General features: G+C 40.0%; 1 protein-coding gene across 1 annotated transcript in view; it reads right to left on the minus strand.

Moving 5' to 3' along the window:
- PLXNA4 (plexin A4) overlaps positions 1–21,107 on the minus strand; it is an 810,841-nt gene that overhangs the window by 209,899 nt on the left and 579,835 nt on the right. The window contains exon 7 of the mRNA XM_040413397.1: positions 8,768–8,921. Coding sequence (XP_040269331.1) covers positions 8,768–8,921 — 154 coding nt within the window. The remainder of the gene's footprint in view (positions 1–8,767; positions 8,922–21,107) is intronic.

The following is a 21,107-nucleotide window of genomic DNA, read 5'->3' on the forward strand; positions in this document are numbered from 1 at the left end:
TTTCCTGAGGTTCTACAATGCCCAGACAGTAGAAAAACCCCACAAATGACCCCATTTCGGAAAGTAGACACCCTAAGGTATTCGCTGATGGGCATAGTGAGTTCATAGAACTTTTTATTTTTTGTCACAAGTTAGCGGAAAATGATGATTTTTTTTATTTATTTTTTTTCCTTGCAAAGTCTCATATTCCACTAACTTGTGACAAAAAATAAAAACTTCCATGAACTCACTATGCCCATCACGAAATACCTTGGGGTGTCTTCTTTCCAAAATGGGGTCACTTGTGGGGTATTTATACTGCCCTGGCATTCTAGGGGCCCTAATGTGTGGTAAGTAGTTTGAAATCAAAATGTGATATATACCCCGCATCCCCTGACGAAGCCACAACTAGTGGCGAAACATGTCGGGAGGGGTGGTATAGAGCGGCACACCTTTTAGCACAGTGTTCAGTGAAAGGGAAATTGATACTAGCACGCGGCGGTCAGCAGCCGACTAGACAAGGAGAGTGTGACAGTATAGGAATCTGACTACAGCGGTAATTGATGCCTCTATGAGACAGTAATAGAGGACGGAGTGCAGTCTGAATTCAGTGTGAGAGAGGAGGAAAACAGTGGCAAGGGAGACTGGTGATATCATGATAGCCCTGCGGCTGAGACAAACAGCCATTAAATACTGAGGATTAGCAATCATGCTAGCTGCTTGGTAACCTTGATATAGGGACCAGATAGCAGAGAACCTTGGCAGGAGAGACATATTCACCAGTTCTCCGTAGGTGATCCACTGTTAGTAATCCGAACTAGAACTGCTAGTGGTAATACCATCCCATACCAGATGGTGGGATGAGGTACACCCTATAAAGGGATCCCATCAAATTACTGTGCATGTAATCACACCTTGCGAACGAAATCACACTACTCCGGCACAATCCCATATATACACTGGTACACTGATAATTTTAAAGTGAATTGTTTTCTTTACAGTGCGTTTTGTCCAATAAATAATAAAGACAAAAATTTTAACATTAGTTAAAGACCCCTACAGGGATTTCAGGTCTCAACAGACCATTGTTACAATTATATGGGGTGATCACCTCCCTGTCATTGATCACCCCCCTGTAAGACTCCATTTAGACGTCTGTATGTGTTTTGCGGATCCGATCCATGTATCCGTGGATCCGTAAAAAACATACGGACGTCTGAATGGAGCCTTACAAGGGGGTGATCAATGACAGGGGGGTGATCAATGACAGGGGGTGATCAGGGAGTCTATATGGGGTGATCAGGGGTTAATAAGGGGTTAATAAGTGACGGGGGGGTGTAGTGGTGTTTGGTGCTACTTATTACTGAGCTGCCTGTGTCCTCTGGTGGTCGATACAAGCAAAAGGGACCACCAGAGGACCAGGTAGCAGGTATATTAGACGCTGTTATCAAAACAGCGTCTAATATACCTGTTAGGGGTTAAAAAAAATCGCATCTCCAGCCTGCCAGTGAACGATCGCCGCTGGCAGGCTGGAGATCCACTCACTTACCTTCCGATCCTGTGAACGCGCGCGCCTGTGTGCGCGCGTTCACAGGAAATCTCGCCTCTCGCGAGAGGACGCGTATATGCATCCTCCCAGAATAGCAGGGCCGCCGCCAGGGCGCAATCCTGCGTACGGCGGTCCTGAGGAGGTTAATTATACCAGCTACTATTGAATTATGTATCCCTATAGTATTTTTTTATTGTTTGCATTTGTCTCTCTACCCTGTCGATACAATATATAAGGCCAACCTGTATGTCAACACCTCCCTACGCCAGGAAGAAGCTGACCGTGAAACGTACGTCGGTGTGATGAGGGTTCAGTGCAGAGGCTCAGTATATTTTTATAGGTTGGTATCTGTGATACTACATATTGCACATGGATTTTTTTGTATATAATTCATATCATGTGTATATTTTTTACTTTGCTTTAATTTAGGATTGCCTCCATATTTTTTTGTATCCTTTATTTCATTATATGGGTCTGTGCATCATGCTGTTCAATGTTCTCCTGCCCTAAGACCACCACTTCTCATGAGATATTAATTTTAATTGTTTTTTAATTCTTTAACTGTGACTGTATCTTTGATAATACTGTTATGAACGAATAAAGTTATTTATTTATTTACACTGATTATTTTGATGTGGTTACTTATTTGGCCCAAAGATCGTGAATTTGTATTATGTGTATATGTTGGTATATGGTCTAGTATTTTAGTAGATGTAGTCACAGATCACTGCTGTTCCTAAAAGAAGGCAAACAGCAATACCAGGTGTGGTATTCTTCAGAAAGGAATGAAGCAACAGATTAAAAATGAATTCCAACATGCAGCTCAAGTATTAGTTTAGCCCTAGCCTTACTCCACTTGTCAGAATACATATACAGAGTACTGTAGATAGATAGTTGGAGAAAGGCCCAAAATAACATTCCATTCTTTAGTCAAGATTTCAAAGGATGAACACCCTACATTAGGTCTATAGCACTAAGTACAAATTCTTAACAGATGTCAAAATGAATAAAGCACAAAAAGAAAAGTCTAATCCTATAGGAAAAACTTCAGATTATAATGCTGAAATATATGGCAGTAATATCATCTACAGTATGAACCAATATGAATCAACGCAACATTTGAGAGGAGTTTGTCAGTTGCAGGATGACATGTTTATGGTATGATATCTGCAGCAGTATAATACTGTACATTCCCTGCATATCACACAGCTACACAGAGAACATTACTAAAACACTGTGAGCCTACCAATCAGTGATGAATGTCTAATGAGGTTCTCACATGCACAATAGTACTGGTCACTCATCACAAATAGCTCCTAATATTTTGCAAACATGAAATATTGAGACAGTAAATTTAACCTAAATGCTGAAGTTTTTGAAATAATGATTTTGAAGTACCACTTCATGAGTGATACTGGTAGATTGTGCTGTATTGTACTAAACAACTGGTTTAAAGTCCTGATTGTGGTTATTGTAATAACATGCTTCCTTAATACTAAGTTCATTCATACAATGAAAATAATCAGGGAATGATACGTTTAGCATTAGGGGATATATGTTTCATACGCTTGGCTTGCTTTTGTCCACATGGTGTCGGTTAAATATCCACAAGTTTTGTTCTATATACTTTCCTAGATGTTTTGTGTGGCACTGACTAACATACCATAATAAGAAATCTTCCTCTTCTGCCACTTTACAGATACAGATTAACCAGGATGACCACTTCAACATGATTTATTGTATTACTGTAACGTGTTTTTGTTGTGTTAACACATTGGCAGTCAAAATAATGGTGATACTGCAGCCTAGTTAGTACTCAATGATTCTACAAGCCTTTTAGCTCACTTTTTACTTCTCTGACATTCTGTCCCCCCTGTTTATTCACACCTTAACACTGTTGTAGTTAGTGCCGATGCTGCTGTAATCATAGACAAGCAAACATAGATTATGATTACGTTACTCAACTTAGATCTATCTATCTATCTATCTATCTATCTATCTATCTATCTATCTATCTATCTATCTACCCTGCAGTTGATATCAGCAGGGAAGAAGTAAAGGGCTTCAGTAACAGAAATGTCCTCCTACTCTACCTATATTAAAATTCCTAGAGCAGAAAGTTGAATATACACAGTGTATCCTAAGAGTTTTTTTTAAGTGGGATACTGCTTTAAGGAATTTTCATGTTATTTAAAAGTGTTAATGAATTTACCATCAATGCATATAATCTGACAAGTCTGAAAAAACAAATGGCAATTCTGATCACAAATAATAATTAATTTGTGACCCACAGGGTGTGAGCCAAACAAGGATTCATGTGTGATCCATGCATGATATATGGGCAGGTGACACATACAGTATCATAAAACAACAAATGTAGTAGAAGATTTAAAGCATAGTAAATGGTAAATATTCTTGAATACCAAAATCAGCATTGCTATTAATCCACATGTGCATTACGTCCAATTAATACATTTTCTAACATGAAAAATGCTATGGAGGACATTTATCAAATATGGTGTGCCAGTTTTGTGGCGTAAAAATATTGTAAGTGATGTTGCACCAACATTTTGTGCAATTTTTATTGCGACTTTTGGTGAAATTTTGTTACTTTTATTGAGCTTCACTTTCAAATGTGGAATGAAAACTTGGTTTGGATTACAGATTAGAATACTTTTATGTCTCTTTGTTTTAAAGATGCTTCAAAGGCGCTCCGTGAGTGCGCTATATTGTGGCAGCGTTATCGTAGCAGAACTGCAAAATCTGCCGCATAAAGGGAGGCATTGTAATAAATAATTATGATACTGCGCTCTGGGACTATGGACGTATTTATATTAATGTGGGAATATTGTGTGTTAATTACATCCAGCACATGAGTATACACCAATCTACAAGTATCTTTCTGGCTCAAACAATGTACCTGTAATGTAGACTCCTGCTTGTGCTCTGATGATCAATGCGGTGGTTCACCTTCCTGAGATCAGGGATTGTCGATTACATTGATGTCGATCGCCGAATCACCGATGCTGGAGTCCGGGATGTAGACCAGTCAAGGTTCCATATAGTTTGGCGTGCTGCTTCGCGCCCCGGCCGGTGGCGCGATGCTAAAGCCGGTAGAGGTTGGACATAGTTTTGCGCTCACTAGGAGCAACGAGTGACGTCACTACCGCGGTCGTCAGTGACCACAGGTGCCAGGGGTATCTTCTCCAACGCGTTTCGAACAGACGCTGTTCTTCATCAGGGAGTGTTACATGGCTACTAACACTCTCTCTATTTATGTGCTCATGTCCAACTTCCAAAATATTAACTCCTTCTATGCCATTGTTATACGGATCTGTTACTGGCCATCATTCAAAAGCAAACAGCTCTATTTCAGCATTTAAACCATTGAACATTAAGGTGTCCATGTTAAAAATCCATTTTTCTTCAATTTTGGACATTTCTTTAATGTAATCACCCCCCCCCCCCTTTTGTTTCTCTGTATTGTTTCTACCCCACAGAAATTGGAACCCAAAAAACTTCCTCCATGTTTTATATTGTAGTGACGGGACACTGGGTGACCTTCATACTTTCTATTTATGTTGTATATATGTTCCCCTATCCTTTTCTTTAGGGGTCTTTTAGTACGGCCCACATATATCTTTTTACAGGGGCACGTTATTGTGTATATGACTCCATTACTGTTGCAGGTTATGAAGTCTTTTATGGTTTGCTTGTATGTATGATGGGCGGGATTGTTATTTCAATTTCATTCTCCATTATTTTTCCTTTATTTTTTATTTCCATTAATAGGGTCTGTCTGTTTATTTGGTTTATTTCTAATTTTTGTTGTATTAGTTTTGTTTTGTCATAACCCTTATATTCAAATTTTTTTCTGTAAAATCTCCACCTCCCTTTCGTATTCTTTTTTTTCTGTGCAATTTATTTTTAGTCTCATAAATTGACTCCGTGAAATGTTTTCTAGCCATCTAGGGAGATGGCAGCTCTCCATGGCAATAAAGCTGTTTCCGTCAGTGGGTTTATTGTAGGTCTTAATGAATAACTTGTCCCCCTCCGCATAGATAGCTAAATCTAAAAAGTGTATTTCTTTATTACTGTATGTTGATATAAATTCTAAATAAAAATCATTTTTATTGATTTCCTTTAAAAACTCCTGCAATTTTGTTTCCCCCCCATCCCATATAAAAATAATATCGTCAATAAAATGCCGCCAGAGGACGAGACCCGCATGGGGGGCGCCATCAGGGTGGATGAAAAGCTTTTCCCACCATCCGACATATAGATTTGCGAACCCCGGTGCGAATCTCGTCCCCATCGCGGTCCCCCATGTCTGGAGGTAAAAATTTTCATTATATAAAAAATAGTTTTTAGTTAAAATAAACATGATACACTCCCCCAATAAATTTATTTGTGATTCTGGCATCTCCCCTTTTGTTCTCAAAATATGTTGAACAGCGTCTACCCCTTTTTTATTTTCTAGGACATATAGGGATTTTACGTCTAGTGTACCAATGATGTAATTTTCTCTCCATTCTATGTTATTTAAAATTTGTAAAGTGTGCTTGGTATCCTTAAGATAAGTTGGAAGTACCTGTACATATGGCAGTAATTGTTGATCAATATACCTAGAAAGAGGACTGGTGAGGCAGTCTATGCCAGACACTATTGGTCTCCCTGGTGGTTTTTGGGTATCTTTATGTATTTTTGGGTTATGGTATAGCACTGCGATTTTTGGATGTTCATTATTTATGAACACAGCTTCTTTTTTATTCAGAATACCTGTGTCTTTCCCTTTTTGGACTAGCCCCTTAAGTTGTTTTTTTAAAAATTTCAGTTGGGTCACTTCATAGTTTTTTATAAGTTCTTTTATCGCTCAAAATGTTATCTGCTTCCTCTTTATAGTCTTTGATGTTCATTATGACTATGCCCCCGCCTTTATCGGCTGGGCGAATAATGATGTCATGATTTTTCTGCATAATGGTGATAGCTTCATTTTCCTCTTCAGTAATATTGCACATATATTGGGGGTTTTTTGGGGAGGGAATTTTTCTTATACCCCTATTTACCTGGTTCATGAAGCTGTTAAACGACAAGGAATATTCCTGTAGTGGATTATATTTTGATTTTGACTTCAAATCTGTATGTTTGAAGCCGTTTATAGGTTCCTCCCTTATTTCCTGTTTTTCATCATGCTGACTTTGTTTCAATACTGCTTGTTTTTTTATAGATTTTTTTATAAAGTATTTTTTCAACGCTAGGCGTCTTATAAACCTTCTGACTCCTATAAAGGCCTGGAATTCGTTTAGATAAACAGTTTCCTCCATGTTACTTATTAAAACGCAAATAAGTAACATGGAGGAAACATACAAGCAAACCATAAAAGACTTCATAACCTGCAACAGTAAGGGAGTCATATACACAACAACGTGCCCCTTTAAAAAGATATATGTGGGCCGTACTAAAAGACACCTAAAGAAAAGGATAGGGGAACATATATACAACATAAATAGAAAGTATGAAGGTCACCCAGTGTCCCTTCACTACAATATAAAACATGGAGGAAGTTTTGTGGGTTCCAATTTCTGTGGGGTAAAAACAATACAGAGAAACAAATAGGGGGGGTGATTACATTAAAGAAATGTCCAAAATAGAAGCGAAATGGATATTTAACATGGACAACTTAATGCCCAATGGTTTAAATGCTGAAATAGAGCTGTTTGCTTTTGAATGATGGCCAGTAACAGATCCGTATAACAATGGCATAGAAGGGGTTAATATTTTGGAAGTTGGACATGAGCGCATAAATAGATAGAGCATTAGTAGCCATGTAACACTCCCTGATGAAGAACAGCGTCTGTTCGAAACGCGTTGGAGAAGACACCCCTGGCACCTGTGGTCACTGACGACCGCGGTAGTGACGTCACTCGCTGCTCCTAGTGAGCGCAAAACTTTGTCCAACCTCTACCTGCTTTAGCATCGCACCACCGGCCAGGGTGCGAAGCAGCACGCCAAACTATACGGAACCTGGACTGGTCTACATCCCGGACTCCAGCATCGGTGATTCGGCGATCGACATTAATATAATCAACAATCCCTGATCTCAGGAAGGCGAACCACCGCATCGAGCATCAGAGCACAAGCAGGAGTCTACATTACAGGTACACTGTTTGAGCCAGAAAGATACTTGTAGATTGGTGTATACTCATGTGCTGGATGTAATTAACACACAATATTCCCGCATTAATATAAATACGTCCATAGTCCCAGAGCCCACTTTTATGTCTCACTTATGGTGCAAACCCAGGTGTTCTTTCACTGACAGTGGTGAAACCACATCACACTTATACCAAGTTTAATAAAACCAAGTCCCATCTTTATAAATTTGGTGCAGGTGTGCGAAGCAACTCCAGTCTAAAAAACTGCCTCACACACACCTACAATGATAAATTCCCCCTATATCTCTATTTAGTGCAAACCTATTGAAGGTTTAATTGTATGTCCACTGAGTGCATTTAATGTGTATATATCCTACAAAAAATTCACAGTAATCTATATAATTTTTATTTCAGCCAAGTGCTATTCAAAGATGGAGCCCAGGGAGAGGATATTAAAGGATTTACTTTTTAAACTTGGATTCTAACCTCGATTTAGCATGAATGCACCTTCAAGGCCTAAGAACCTTTCAAGCCATTTTCTGTTCTCTGTTTTCTCTCACAGTGTGAAACCAACATATTTGCTTCTTTTACTGTTATTGACTGAAACTGACCTTTTCCTTGTTCTTAATATTTTATATCATCTTTGCTGTTCTACTTTTGTTATAAGTCCTATTGCATAGGAAGCCTTCTAGGTACTAGCTACAAAGGAAAACCATTTAAAATCAATATCAAAGGGAAATAAAAAAAGAAATGCAATAGTAATGCTAAATGGACACATTCATAAATCAGGGATCATCACTGGCACATCAATATAAAAAATGTCATATTATACAGAGTTCAATTGAGTTAATATAAACACACTATAAAGATCATCTTTTATAAAAATGCATATATTCATAAACAATACGTTTGACTTGGCTAAAACTTCCTCCATTTGGAAAAAATTTAAGTCTGTGGCTCAATCAGACTCATTTGTGCCAACAGTTATGCAAACACTACTCCAGACTTCAATAGATTAAAGGAATTTTAGGAAATTGAACAATGTTCATAAAATAAAATTTTCTGTAAGAAAGGAAAATCTTACCATTTTCTGTGATGATGCGTGGAACTTCCTTTTCAGCTGGGGAAGTGCATCGGATTTGGTTTCCAACTACAACTCCATCCATCTCTGAAAGATCCTCAAATGTGCAGTTGACTCCAGCAGACAGTTCTGGTACATTATAAGCTTCTAACACCAGCTATAAAGCATAAGATATAAAAATATCAACACAATACAAATAACACATAATAAAATAAAAGAGTGGAAAGAAGAAAGAAAAAATTATCATAATTTTATAAGGTCATGGAGCATATAGGAATTTTAAGACTGAGGTACTTCTCTCAATTTGTATATGTATTGGTTTTACATCCATTTCTTTCTTCTGTTTTGGACTACTAAGGTGACTTTGCTTTTTTCTTTTTACTTTTTGGGGACAGATTTCTTTATGCTTTTTATTTGAGCAATATAAATGTATATTGCTTTAGCAAAAAAAGTAAAGAAAAAATCAAAAAAAGAAACAATCTTTTTAACATTGTATTCACTTTTTTAAAATGTACATTATGCTTTCCAGGACATTACATTCATTTTGATACTTGTAAAGTAGTGTAGTGTTTAGAATATTTTGGACAGGCCTATGTATGTAGAAATATTTGTATGTCCATATATTGTATCACCCAAAATTCAAAAGCATCTTAAGGGACATTTTACATTTGATATGACTTTATGTATTGTATGTACTATTTCCTATTCTAATGAAGCAGTGAGTTAAAAGTAAAACAGAGATATAATATGCAATAACCTATTACAGAGGTCTATGGAACCAATTACTTGTCATCAAAAGGTACCAATAGTGCTTCCTTATACAGCTTGAGAAATGTACACAGCATGAGAAATGACTGCATGCTAAAATATTGCTGTTTGGTTATAAAGCAGCTTATACCTTTTTTTTTTTTTGCTTAATAAGATACACTGGGTTATAAGACACACCTAGGTTTTAGAGGAGGTAAATCAGGAAAAAAATATTTTTCAGCAGACCTCACATCAGACCCCAATCTTCATCATACTCCAAAATTAGACCGCCAATCTTTATCATACCTTGATCAGGTCCACATATCAGACTACTATATCAGACCCCCATATCTGACCCCAATATCAGACTCCCATGTTAGACCTCAGAACAGACCTCAGATCAGACTCCCAGATCAAATCCTTATATCAGACACCAATATCAGAACCCCATATCAGACCTCAAATCAGACCAAAAATAACAACATTAACTTATCTCTTCAGATGGTGCTGCCTCTCTGCACTTTCAGCTGCTCTCCCTGCACTCACTGCTCTCTGTTCTTCTCCGGGGTAGTGCTGCACTGTGACCTGATGTTGCACTGCGTCAAGTCATGGTGTGTGCACTACATACTGATGTTGTACACTGTCAGGACCTTGCAGAGCAGTGCTCAGAGAAGACCAGGAAGTGGTGAGTACATCCAGCCCTAGAAGTGCTACATGCACCTCTTGCCGTGCCTACTGCATACTGATGAGCACTTTCATAATAGAAGTGCTTATTCACTTTATACCATTTTGCCATTTGCCATTTTCCACCACTTGTGAGGGGGGCATGTGGCTACTGTATCAGGCTGCAGCAGTGACCTGCTCCCCTTTGCATCAAGTGATCAGTTATTGTGACGCAAGGGGAGCAGGTCACTTCCCCAACCCTAAACCGACCCCCCCCCCTCCAGTGATGGATGTTGATCACAGCGTGCCAGGATGAGGAAAAGCCAGCTTGGGAGCAATAGACACTGAATCTAGCGGCAGTGACCAGATAACTATGATCTCCACTGCAGGTTGGCAACTCTGAGAGGTCTGTTTGACTCTAATGGCAGTTATCTGACTTTTATGATCCAATGTACTGTATTTAATTTAGTGATAAACTGAGATTTTTTTGTTGTTTGGTACATAAAGTTTACCTAAGTAATATGTTAACTTTTTAAACTTTTCTTTAGTAAAAAAAAAAATCCAATACAATAAAATAAAGGCTCCAGCGTGTACTTGTTGCATTGGAAGAGATTTGAAAGACGCACAATCCAAAATTGGACATTTAAAAGAAGCACAATTAAAATGTCTTCACAGTGTTTCTGTTTAACTACAGCTCAAACAGAACTGCTCAATATTGAATATGATATTTTTTTTTTGTGCTGAAGAACAGAAGCACAATATTATTTGCAAAAATCCGATGCTTCATGCAATATAGATACAATTGGTCCGCTCAGACCAAGAAATGATGAGACGCTCAAAGAAATTGACGATTTCAAGGATGAGCACATTATGCTGAAATAGTATTGTTATTCCTCGCTGCTGAGAGCAGAAGATCCATTCAAAATAGATCTTGTAAATCTTTAAAATAATTCTTCTGCAAATAATTACCCCAGAACACTGCAATCAAGTGCATTTTGAAAAAGAAAATCAATTACTCTTTTTAACGCGGTAGAGTCTTGAAAAATGCAATTGCTACATGCCAAGAGACCGGTTATTACAGAGTCACTCTATTATCTTTAGTTAAATGGACTTTTCATGGAGTCTTCTGTCATTATAAGATATTCAGCATAAGAGCAATAAAGTACAAAGATACTGGCATCATTCAGTGGCAAATTGTGGTAAGGCCTAACTTACCATTAACTGTTTTCACCATAGTTTACATCAGCAGAAATATAGAGTTATACTTTCCCTTATACTTTACTGCTTATTATTAGAAATCAGTGAATCTCTCAATATTCAAAACACTTTAGATTTGGCCAAATTTGTCAACCGATTCGATTCAGGTCTGAATCTACTCTACCCAAATTTAAAGTGCTCCAACTGGCCTCAACATATGTGGATTTTACTCTGAGGACTCCTAGGATTCGTATTTTTACTCTTACTGTATCTCTCCCTTTCTTTCTATTATATTATTATACCTCTACCTCCATCTCCCTTAATCCTTCCCCCAAATTGTCCCTAATCGAATCACCAAAAATGTAATCCATCTTGAATTTTTTCAAAATTTGGGTGGCTATTTGATTAGTATGAAATCAATTTGTTCATCTCTACTTATTATATGTAGTACTATTCAACAAGCAGATCGGCATGAATTTACAGGAGACTATCAGCCAGTTATCTGCATCTGAGGTCATAAAGTATTGACAGGGGTGTCATTTAAATGTGAATATGTTTACAGTTTATAGAAATTATAGTTTATTCATTTCAGCACAGCTGCACTGTGGGGAGCTGCAGGAAGGTTGCCCATCCAACACTGATTGACAGCTTTCTCGCTGTCACAGGGAGAAGGCAGTCAATCTTCCTTTTGAGGGAAACTTTAAAGAACCTTAACACCAGGTTCACACAAGACAGTTTGGTGCAGTTTTTTTTGTATTATCTCCATAAGGAAAAGTATGAAGGAGAAAATAATACTTCAATTTTGTGGATCCAGTACCAATTTGGAATAAAAAAAAGTCTCTTTAAGCTTTAGAATGCTATGTGTAGCAATAGGGAAACTATCCTGGAATGGCATGGCTAATTTCATTATTGAAGTAGTCAAAACAAGTGCATCTCAATAAATTAGAATGTCATAGAAAAGTTAATTTATTTCAGTAATTCAATTCAAAAAGTGAAACTACTATGATCTATAGATTCATTACACGCAGAGAGATCTATTTCAAGCATTTATTTCTTTTAATGTTGATGATTATGGCTTAAAAAAAATGAAAACAGAAAAGTCAGTATCTCAGAAATTTTGAATATTATATAAGACCAATTAAAAAAATATCTTTAATACAGAAATTTTGGCCTACTGAAAAGTAAGTTCAGTATATTCACTCAATTCATGGTTGGGGTTCCTTTTGCATGAATTACTGCATCAATGAGTTGTTATGGAAGCCCGGGTTGCCTTGATAGCGGCCTTCAGCTAGTTTGCATTGTTGGACCTGGTGTCTCTCATCCTCCTCTTGACAGTACTCCATAGATTCTCTATGGGGTTTAGATCAGGTAACTTTGCTGGCCAATCAAACACAGTGATACTATGATTATCAAACCAGGTGTTGGTACTTTTTGGCAGTGTGGGTGCCAAGTACTGCTAGAAAATGAAATCAGAATCTCCATAAGGCTTGTCAGCAGATGGAAGCTTGAAAGGCTCTAAAATTTCCTCGTAGACGGCTTCGCTGACTTTGGACTTGATATAACATAGTGGACCAAGACCAGCAAATGACATGGCTTCCCAAACCATCATCAACTGTGGAAACTTCACACTAGACCTCAAGCAACTTGGCCTCTCCACTCTTCCTTAAGACTCTGGGACTATAATCCGAGAACAGGACTTTGGATCACTGAGCAACAGTCCAGTCGTTTCTATCCTTAGCCCAGGTAAATCTCTTCTAATATTGTCTCTGGGTCATGAGTTGTTTGACCCATGTCCTGGATACGTATGTGTGTGGTAGCTCTTAAGGCACTGACTCCAGCAACAGTTCACTCCTTGTGAATCTCCCCCAAATCTTTGATTTGCCTTTTCTTGACAATCATTTCAAGGCTTTGGTTACTCCTGTTGCTTGTGCACCTATTTCTAGCACACTTTTTCCTTCCACTCAAATTCCCATTAATATGCTTGGATACAGCACTCTGTGAACACCCAACTTCTTAAACAGTGACTTTTTATGGCATACCTTCCTTGTGGAAGGTGTAGATGACCCGTCTTCTGGACAACTATCAAGTCAGCAGTCTTCCCGATGATTGTGTAGCCTACTCAACCAGACTGGGGATAATTTAAAGGGTTAGGAAACCTTTGCAGGTGTTTTATGTTGATTAGCTGATTAGATTGCGACACCGAAAGTCTACAATATTGAACATTTTCACAATATACTAATATACTGACTTTTGGGTTTTCATTAGCTATAAGCCATAATCATCAACATTAAAATAAACACTTGAAATAGATCACTCTGTGTGTAATGAATACATACATAAGTTTCATTTTTGAATTAAACTACTGAAATCAATTAACTTTTTGATTATATTCTAATTTATTGAGATGCACCTGTAGCCTCTAATCCCAAATAATGGATCAGAAAGTTAAAGAGGACCTTTCATTCGTTTAGCAAAAGTCTAATTAGGGTGTTACCTTATAGGGAGGCCCCCACTGATGCCATGGCAGTTTTTTGTTTTTGTTTTTCAAAAGACCCCCCCATTCATCCGGTGTGGCCCCCCGTTGATTTTGGCGCCTTGTATTATAATGAGGAGTATCGTAACAATGAGGAGGAGACTGAGTCTTTCTCAGTGGGCGTCTCCTTCTACCTGGCTGTAGCGCTGTCCAATCGCAGCACAGAGCGTCAAAGCCAGGGAGTTTTTTCCTCCCTGGCTGTGACGCTCTGTGCTGCAAATGGACAGCACTACAGCCAGGGAGAAGGAGGCGACCATTGAGAAACCCTGGCGTATCCTCCTCCCTGTTCCAATGCTAGTAATTAGCATACTGAGCGGGGAAAATACCGGAGGGCACAGCGGACGAACGGAGCGGAGCCCAGGAATAATAGTAAGCATTATAGGATCCCTGCTTTATGCCCTACCTAACGTGCTACTTATCTTTATAAAGTCTGCACCCATGAAAGGTCCTCTTTAAGTCATTATTTTACCAGTGTACTTGGAGAGATAACAGTTAGATGGGAGAGCCTTTAGGAAAGTCAGTTGCAAGTTTTCTTTAACAAAAACACATTTGAAGGACATTTGAGCACAGGGTCTTTACAAAATAATCAAAAGAATGTAGCAAATAATGGAGCAATCAACATTATGAGCAATTTAAAAGTAAGAATTGGACTTTTCATAGACAAAACATGAAGGCTGATTTAGTAATCACAAACAAGTGGAGGTGAATGCTAAATTTAGATTTTTAAAGTTTAACTTGAATTCTGCAGGACTGTGCAAGGTGTTATGGTCGAGGATGAACATCCTACCATATATATGATATATACCAGTTCCCTTTTTCTGTATGGTACAAAGGTGTAGTGACTACATATGTACCAACACTGTATCACTTCTCTTTCATATTATCCATTACTAGGTCACAGTTAGGAAGCAAATTGTACCTTATTTTAACTGACAATCATCCAGTGAATTGAGCATTAGTGATGAACAAACATCGGCCGGGACGTTTCGCGTACGCGAACGCGCATTTGCAATCAAATGTTTGCGGTGGGCCCCATTCACTTTAATGGCAGGCGAACCTGAAAAACCTTCAGGTCATATTTGCAGCCACCAAATACTTACTAGAAGTGCACAAATAGTCCCACAACATGGACAGTGACATACCAGAGGGGGATCAATGGCAAAAATTCCCAAAACAAATATGTATTTTTATGCATCTTAAAGGGAAACTCTCAAAAATCTGCCCTGCTGGAGGCTATAAAAGTGTGATTTTAGGCCACGGGAGTACAGGCCCCAAATATTAGGCATTGACCGGACAGAAAAGAACAAGTGATTATGGGGTTGGAGGTATATTAGGCGGTCAGAGGATAACAATTTTACTGTAGGCCAGTGGAGTATAGGCCCCAAAAATTATGCATTCACCTGACAGAAAAGAACAAGTGATTATATGTCTGGAGGTATATTAGACGGTTAGTGGATAACAATTTTACTGTAGGCCAGTGGAGTATAGGCCCCAAAAATTATGCATTCACCTGACAGAAAAGAAAACAAGTGATTATGTGGCTGAAGGAATATTAGGTTGTCAGTGGATAACAATTTTACTGTAGGCCAGTGGAGTACAGGCCCCAAAAATTATGCATTCACCTGACAGAAAATAACAAGTGACTATGTGACTGGAGGTATATTAGGTGGTCAATGGTAACAATTTTACTGTAGGCCAGTGGAGTACAGGCCCCAAAAATTATGCATTCAACAGACAGAAAATAACAAGTGATTATGTGGCTGGAGGTATATTAGATGGTCAGTGGATAACAATTTAACTGCAGACCAGTGGAGTACAGGCCCCAAACATTAGGCATTCACCTGACAGAAAAGAACAAGTGATTGATTATGTGGCTGGAGGTACAATAGGAGGTCACCGGCTAAAAATTTCCCTATAGGCCAGTACAGGCCCCAAAAATTATTTATTCACTGGACAGAAAAGAATAAATGATTATGTGGCTGGAGGTATATTCGGTGGTCAATGGTAACAATTTTACTGTAGGCCAGTGAAGTATAGGCCCCAAAAATTATGCATTCACTGGACAGAAAAGAACAAGTGATTATGTGGCTGGAGGTATATTAGACGGTCAGTGGATAACAATTTTACTGTAGGCCAATGGAGTACAGGCCCCAAACATTAGGCATTCAACAGAAAGAAAAGAATAAGTGATTATATGGCTGGAGGTATATTAGACGGTCAGTGGATAACATTTTTACTGTAGGCCGGTGGAGTATAGGCCCCAAAAATTATGCATTCACCTGACAGAAAAGAACAATTAATTATGTGGCTGGAGGTATATTAGGTGGTCAATGGATAACAATTTTAAAGTAGGTCAGTGGAGTACAGGCCCCAAAAATTAAGCATTAACCGGACATAAAAGAACAATTGATTATGTGTCTGGAGGTAGATTATGCGGTCACTGGATAAAAATTTTACTGTAGGCGACTAGAGTAGAGGCCCCAAAAATTAGGCATTCACCTGACAGAAAAGGCCTTTTATGCCGCTGTATATACATAAGACAAGGACCATTCTTTGTTCTGGGTGGTGGCGGATATGTGTGGGCAGGCATGAGGAAATTCAATTACATGTGGTCGTCTCAGGAGTTGAATTCCTCCGAGATCCATGCCTCATTAAATTTTAGAAATGTGAGGTAGTCCACACTGTCGAGTGCGCTTATCGGTCACGATCTCCCCTGCTGCGCTGAACGTCCGTTCAGACAGGACACTCGACAAGGGGCAAGCCAAAAGTTCCATGGCAAATTGTGCCAGCTCTGGCCACAGGTCAAGCCTGCACACCCAGTAGTCCAGGAGTTCCTCGCTTCTCAGAGCGTCTACATCGGCCGTTAATCTGATGTAGTCAGACACCTGTCGGTCTAGGCATTACCTGAGACTGGATATAGAGGGCAGCTGTCGATGGGTTGGCTGCAAGAATGATCTCATATCCGAAGTGACCAACACATCTTCAAACCGCCCTTTTCTTGTAGGCGCTGTTGGATTGGTACCCGCATATGTTTTGCTGTGGCTGAAAATTCCTCGGCCAGCGCCCACAACAGCAGAATTCAGCATCTCTTGCAGGAAGGCCTGGAAATGCTGCATTCTGACAGCCCTCTGTGATGCTGTTAACAAGTCTGCCACTTTTACCAACTAGTATTGGTCCTTGCCTTTATGCTTTTTACACGGGGGTCCCTCTTCAAACCCTGGAGCATGAAGGCCCCCATTTGCACTAAATTGGAATCGGTGGAGTGCCCTGGCTAATGCTCATCGACCAGGAGAATGTCATCCTCGGTCTCCTCCCCCCAGCCACGGACAACACCAGGGATCCCGAAATAGTTTAAAGTCCCCCTCAAAGCCTGCTCTTCTTGAAGTAGGAGGAGGACAAGAAGAGGCATGCCTGCATGCAATCCGTAGCAGTAACACCAAATCCACACGGGTGCCACGGGAAACATACTTGACGGCCGTCAGAAGGTTCACCCAGTGGGCAGTAAAAGTTATGTACCTTCCCTGCCCGTGTTTGCTAGACCACGTGTCTGTGGTCAGATGTATCTTGGCACCGACACTGTGTGCCATAGATATATTTAATTGAAGCTGAACGTGGCCATATAGCTCTGGGATGCCCTTCTGGGAGAAATATTTCCTTCCGGGGACTTTCATTACGGTGTGCCAATGGCCACAAATTTTCTAAAGGCCTCCAAGTCCACCAGTTTATATGGCAGTAGTTGACGGCTAGCAGTTCCAACAAGCCAGCGGTCAACCGTTGGGAAAGAGGGTTATACGGCGTCATCAACTTTTTATGCTTAAACATTTGGGCCACGGAAGCCTGCCTTCTGCCAGATGAACGTGACAATGACACGGTGGAAGGTGGAGTGGAGTACAAATGGGAGAAGAGAGGAGAAGGAGGAGAGGCAGGACATGAAGCGCTGGGAGTGTGGCTTTGTGGGTTCTGACGGCGTTGCTCCGACTGGGCTCGGTGATGGTAGGCCAGGTGCCTTCTTAAGGCGGTCGTCCCTAGGTGAGTGTTGGGCTTACCGCGACTTATGCGTTGACAGCACAGGCTGCAGATGGCAAGACTATTGTTAGTAGCTGACACGTTAAAAAAGTACACACTGCGAAGCCATGTGCCGGCGACCTGGGAGCACAAGATGTGACCGTGCATGGTGGATAGCTAGCTCCAGATACATTTGCAGTCTGCTTTTTGCCTCCTGTGTACTGCGAGTTCTGCCTATTTCTCCTTTTTCTCCTCTCTATCTGCTTCTCCATCTCTCCCTCTGAACTCCCCTCCTCTTCCTATTTTGTGGGCACCCACATGATGTCAATAGACACGTCATCATCATCACCTTCACCACCACTGACATTAGAGATCTCAGAGTAGGCAGCAACAGCGGGGACCTCCCTCTAGGTACTGGGTACTGTTGTCAGACCGATGGGTGGCGACTGTTGCTACCTACTCTTCTTCATCTGATGCCAAGAGTGGCTGCACATCAGTAAGGTCTCGGAATGGATGGGAAAATAATTCCTCTGACTTGAGTGGAGGGGCTATAGTGGTGGTGGTGGTGTATTTGGGGGTGCATACAGCAGAGAGTGAGGAGGGTGCAGATACAGAGGATGAGGAGGGTGCAGAAGCGGAAGGCTGAGTGAGCCACTCAATCAACTCTGGTGCGTCCTTTGACGTAATCGCGCGCACCTTTTCCAACTTCCCACTTAGGTCTGGTGCACCTGCCCGACCTCTACCACCCCTGCGGAATGGCCTGCCTCTTACTCTGCGTGTCATTTTTAAAATTACTCTGTGCCAAAGTCCCTAGAGAAAACCTGTATTTGTGGAAGCTGGTACATAGCACGCCTCAATCAGTATTAGGTTGAAGCCGGTATATCGCACCCCTCAATCAGTATTTTGTGGAAGCAGGTAAATAGAACCCCTTAATCAGTATTTTGCAGAAGCAGGCATATTGCACCCCTCAATCAGTATTTTGTAGAAACAGGTATATAGAACACCTGAATCAATATTTGGTGGAAGCAGGTATATTGCACCCCTCAATCAGTATTTTGTGGAAACAGGTATATCGAACCCCATAATCTGTATTTTGTGGAAGCAGGTATATCAAACTCCTCAATCAGTATTATGTGGAAGCAGGTATATCGCACCCCTCAATCAGTATTTTGTGGAAGCACGTATATAGAACCCCATTATCAGTATTATGTAGAAGCAGGTATATCGCACCTCTCAATCAGTATTATGTGGAAGCAGGTATATAGAACACCTGAATCAATATTTGGTGCAAGCAGGTATTTTGCACCTCTCAATCTTTATTTTGTGGAAGCAGGTATATCAAACCCCTTAATCAGTATTTTGTGGCAGCAGGTATATAGCACCCCTCAATCAGTATTTTGTGGAAGCAGGTATATAGAACCCCTGAATCAATAATTGGTGGAAGCAGATATATCACACCCTCTATCAATATTTTGTGGAAGCAGGTATATCACATCCCTCAATCATTATTTTGTGGAAACAGGTATATAGAACACCTGTATCAATATTTGGTGCAAGCAGGTATATCGCACCCCTCAATCTGTATTTTGTGGAAGCAGGTATATCAAACCCCTTAATCAGTATTTTGTGGAAACAGGTATATAGAACACCTGTATCAATATTTGGTGCAAGCAGGTATATCGCACCCCTCAATCTGTATTTTGTGGAAGCAGGTATATCAAACCCCTTAATCAGTATTTTGTGGCAGCAGGTATATAGCACCCCTCAATCAGTATTTTGTGGAAACAGGTATATAGAACACCTGAATCAATATTTGGTGGAAGCAGATATATCACACCCTCTATCAATATTTTGTGGAAGCAGGTATATCACATCCCTCAATCAGTATTTTGTGGAAACAGGTATATAGAACACCTGTATCAATATTTGGTGCAAGCAGGTATATCGCACCCCTCAATCTGTATTTTGTGGAAGCAGGTATATCAAACCCCTTAATCAGTATTTTGTGGAAACAGGTATATAGAACACCTGTATCAATATTTGGTGCAAGCAGGTATATCGCACACCTCAATCAGTATTTTGTGGAAGCAGGTATATACTGTAGAACTCCTGAATCAGTATTTTGTGGAAGCCGGTGTATTGTAGGCCTTAATCAATATTTGGTGGAAGCAGGTATATCACACCCCTTAATCAATATTTTGTGGAAGCAGGTATATAGATTTCCTTAATCAGTATTTTGTAGAAACAGGTATATCGCACCCCTCAATCAGAATTTAGTGGAAACAGGTATATAGAACCCCTAAATCAATATTCGGCAGAAGCAAGTATATCATACTCCTCAATCAGTATTTTTGGGGGCAACAGGTATATCACACTTGCAAATAGTTGTTCCAATAACGCTTGCCCCTCTATATACCTGCGGCATCACGGCAGAACCGCACACAACTGCTGTACAATACAAATGCACTATAATATACTTTCTTTGTTAGAAAGTATATTATAGGAATATCACACCCCTCAATCATTTTTTTTTTGGGGGGGGGGGCAAGAGGTATATCACACCAGTTGCAGTTAGTTATTCCAATAGCGTTTGTCCCTCTATATAGCTGCGGTATCACAGCAGAACCACACACAACTGCTGCACAAAACAAATGCACTATAATATGCTTTCTATGTTAGAAAGTATATTAAAAGTATATCACACCCCTCAGTATATCACACCTATCGATAGCACCCTTCTACCAGTCTTAAAAAGGACTTTTGTGGCCCTATTAGCTAGTGTTTGGTGTCCCTAACAGTCTGTCCCTGCTCCACAAAGCAACCTCTCCCTACACTGGCAAAACACAGAATGTAAAATGGCTGCCAGATCGGGTTCTGTTATAGAGTGGGGGTGTGTCTATGTGCTGAAACGTCTCAATTGGCTGTCCGTTCCACCTAATGGATGTGTCATGGGTCAAAGTTTGGTGCAATGCAAAAGAATATGGCGCATGCGAACATCGCCATATGTTCGCATGTTCGGCAAATCGTGAATGAGCAAAGTTCACCGCAAAACGACCGCCGGGTGAACCGCAAGGCCATCTCTATTGAGCATAACATAAATTGAAGAGGCATGGTGTGGTCAACCCATAGTCTCACTATAGTATGTATGCTCAAATATTTTTCCAGCATTTGCACATATTCCTGTAAACCCCATTGCTG

The sequence above is a fragment of the Bufo bufo genome, chromosome 1, assembly GCF_905171765.1.
Source record: "Bufo bufo chromosome 1, aBufBuf1.1, whole genome shotgun sequence".
Classification (NCBI taxonomy): domain Eukaryota; kingdom Metazoa; phylum Chordata; class Amphibia; order Anura; family Bufonidae; genus Bufo; species Bufo bufo.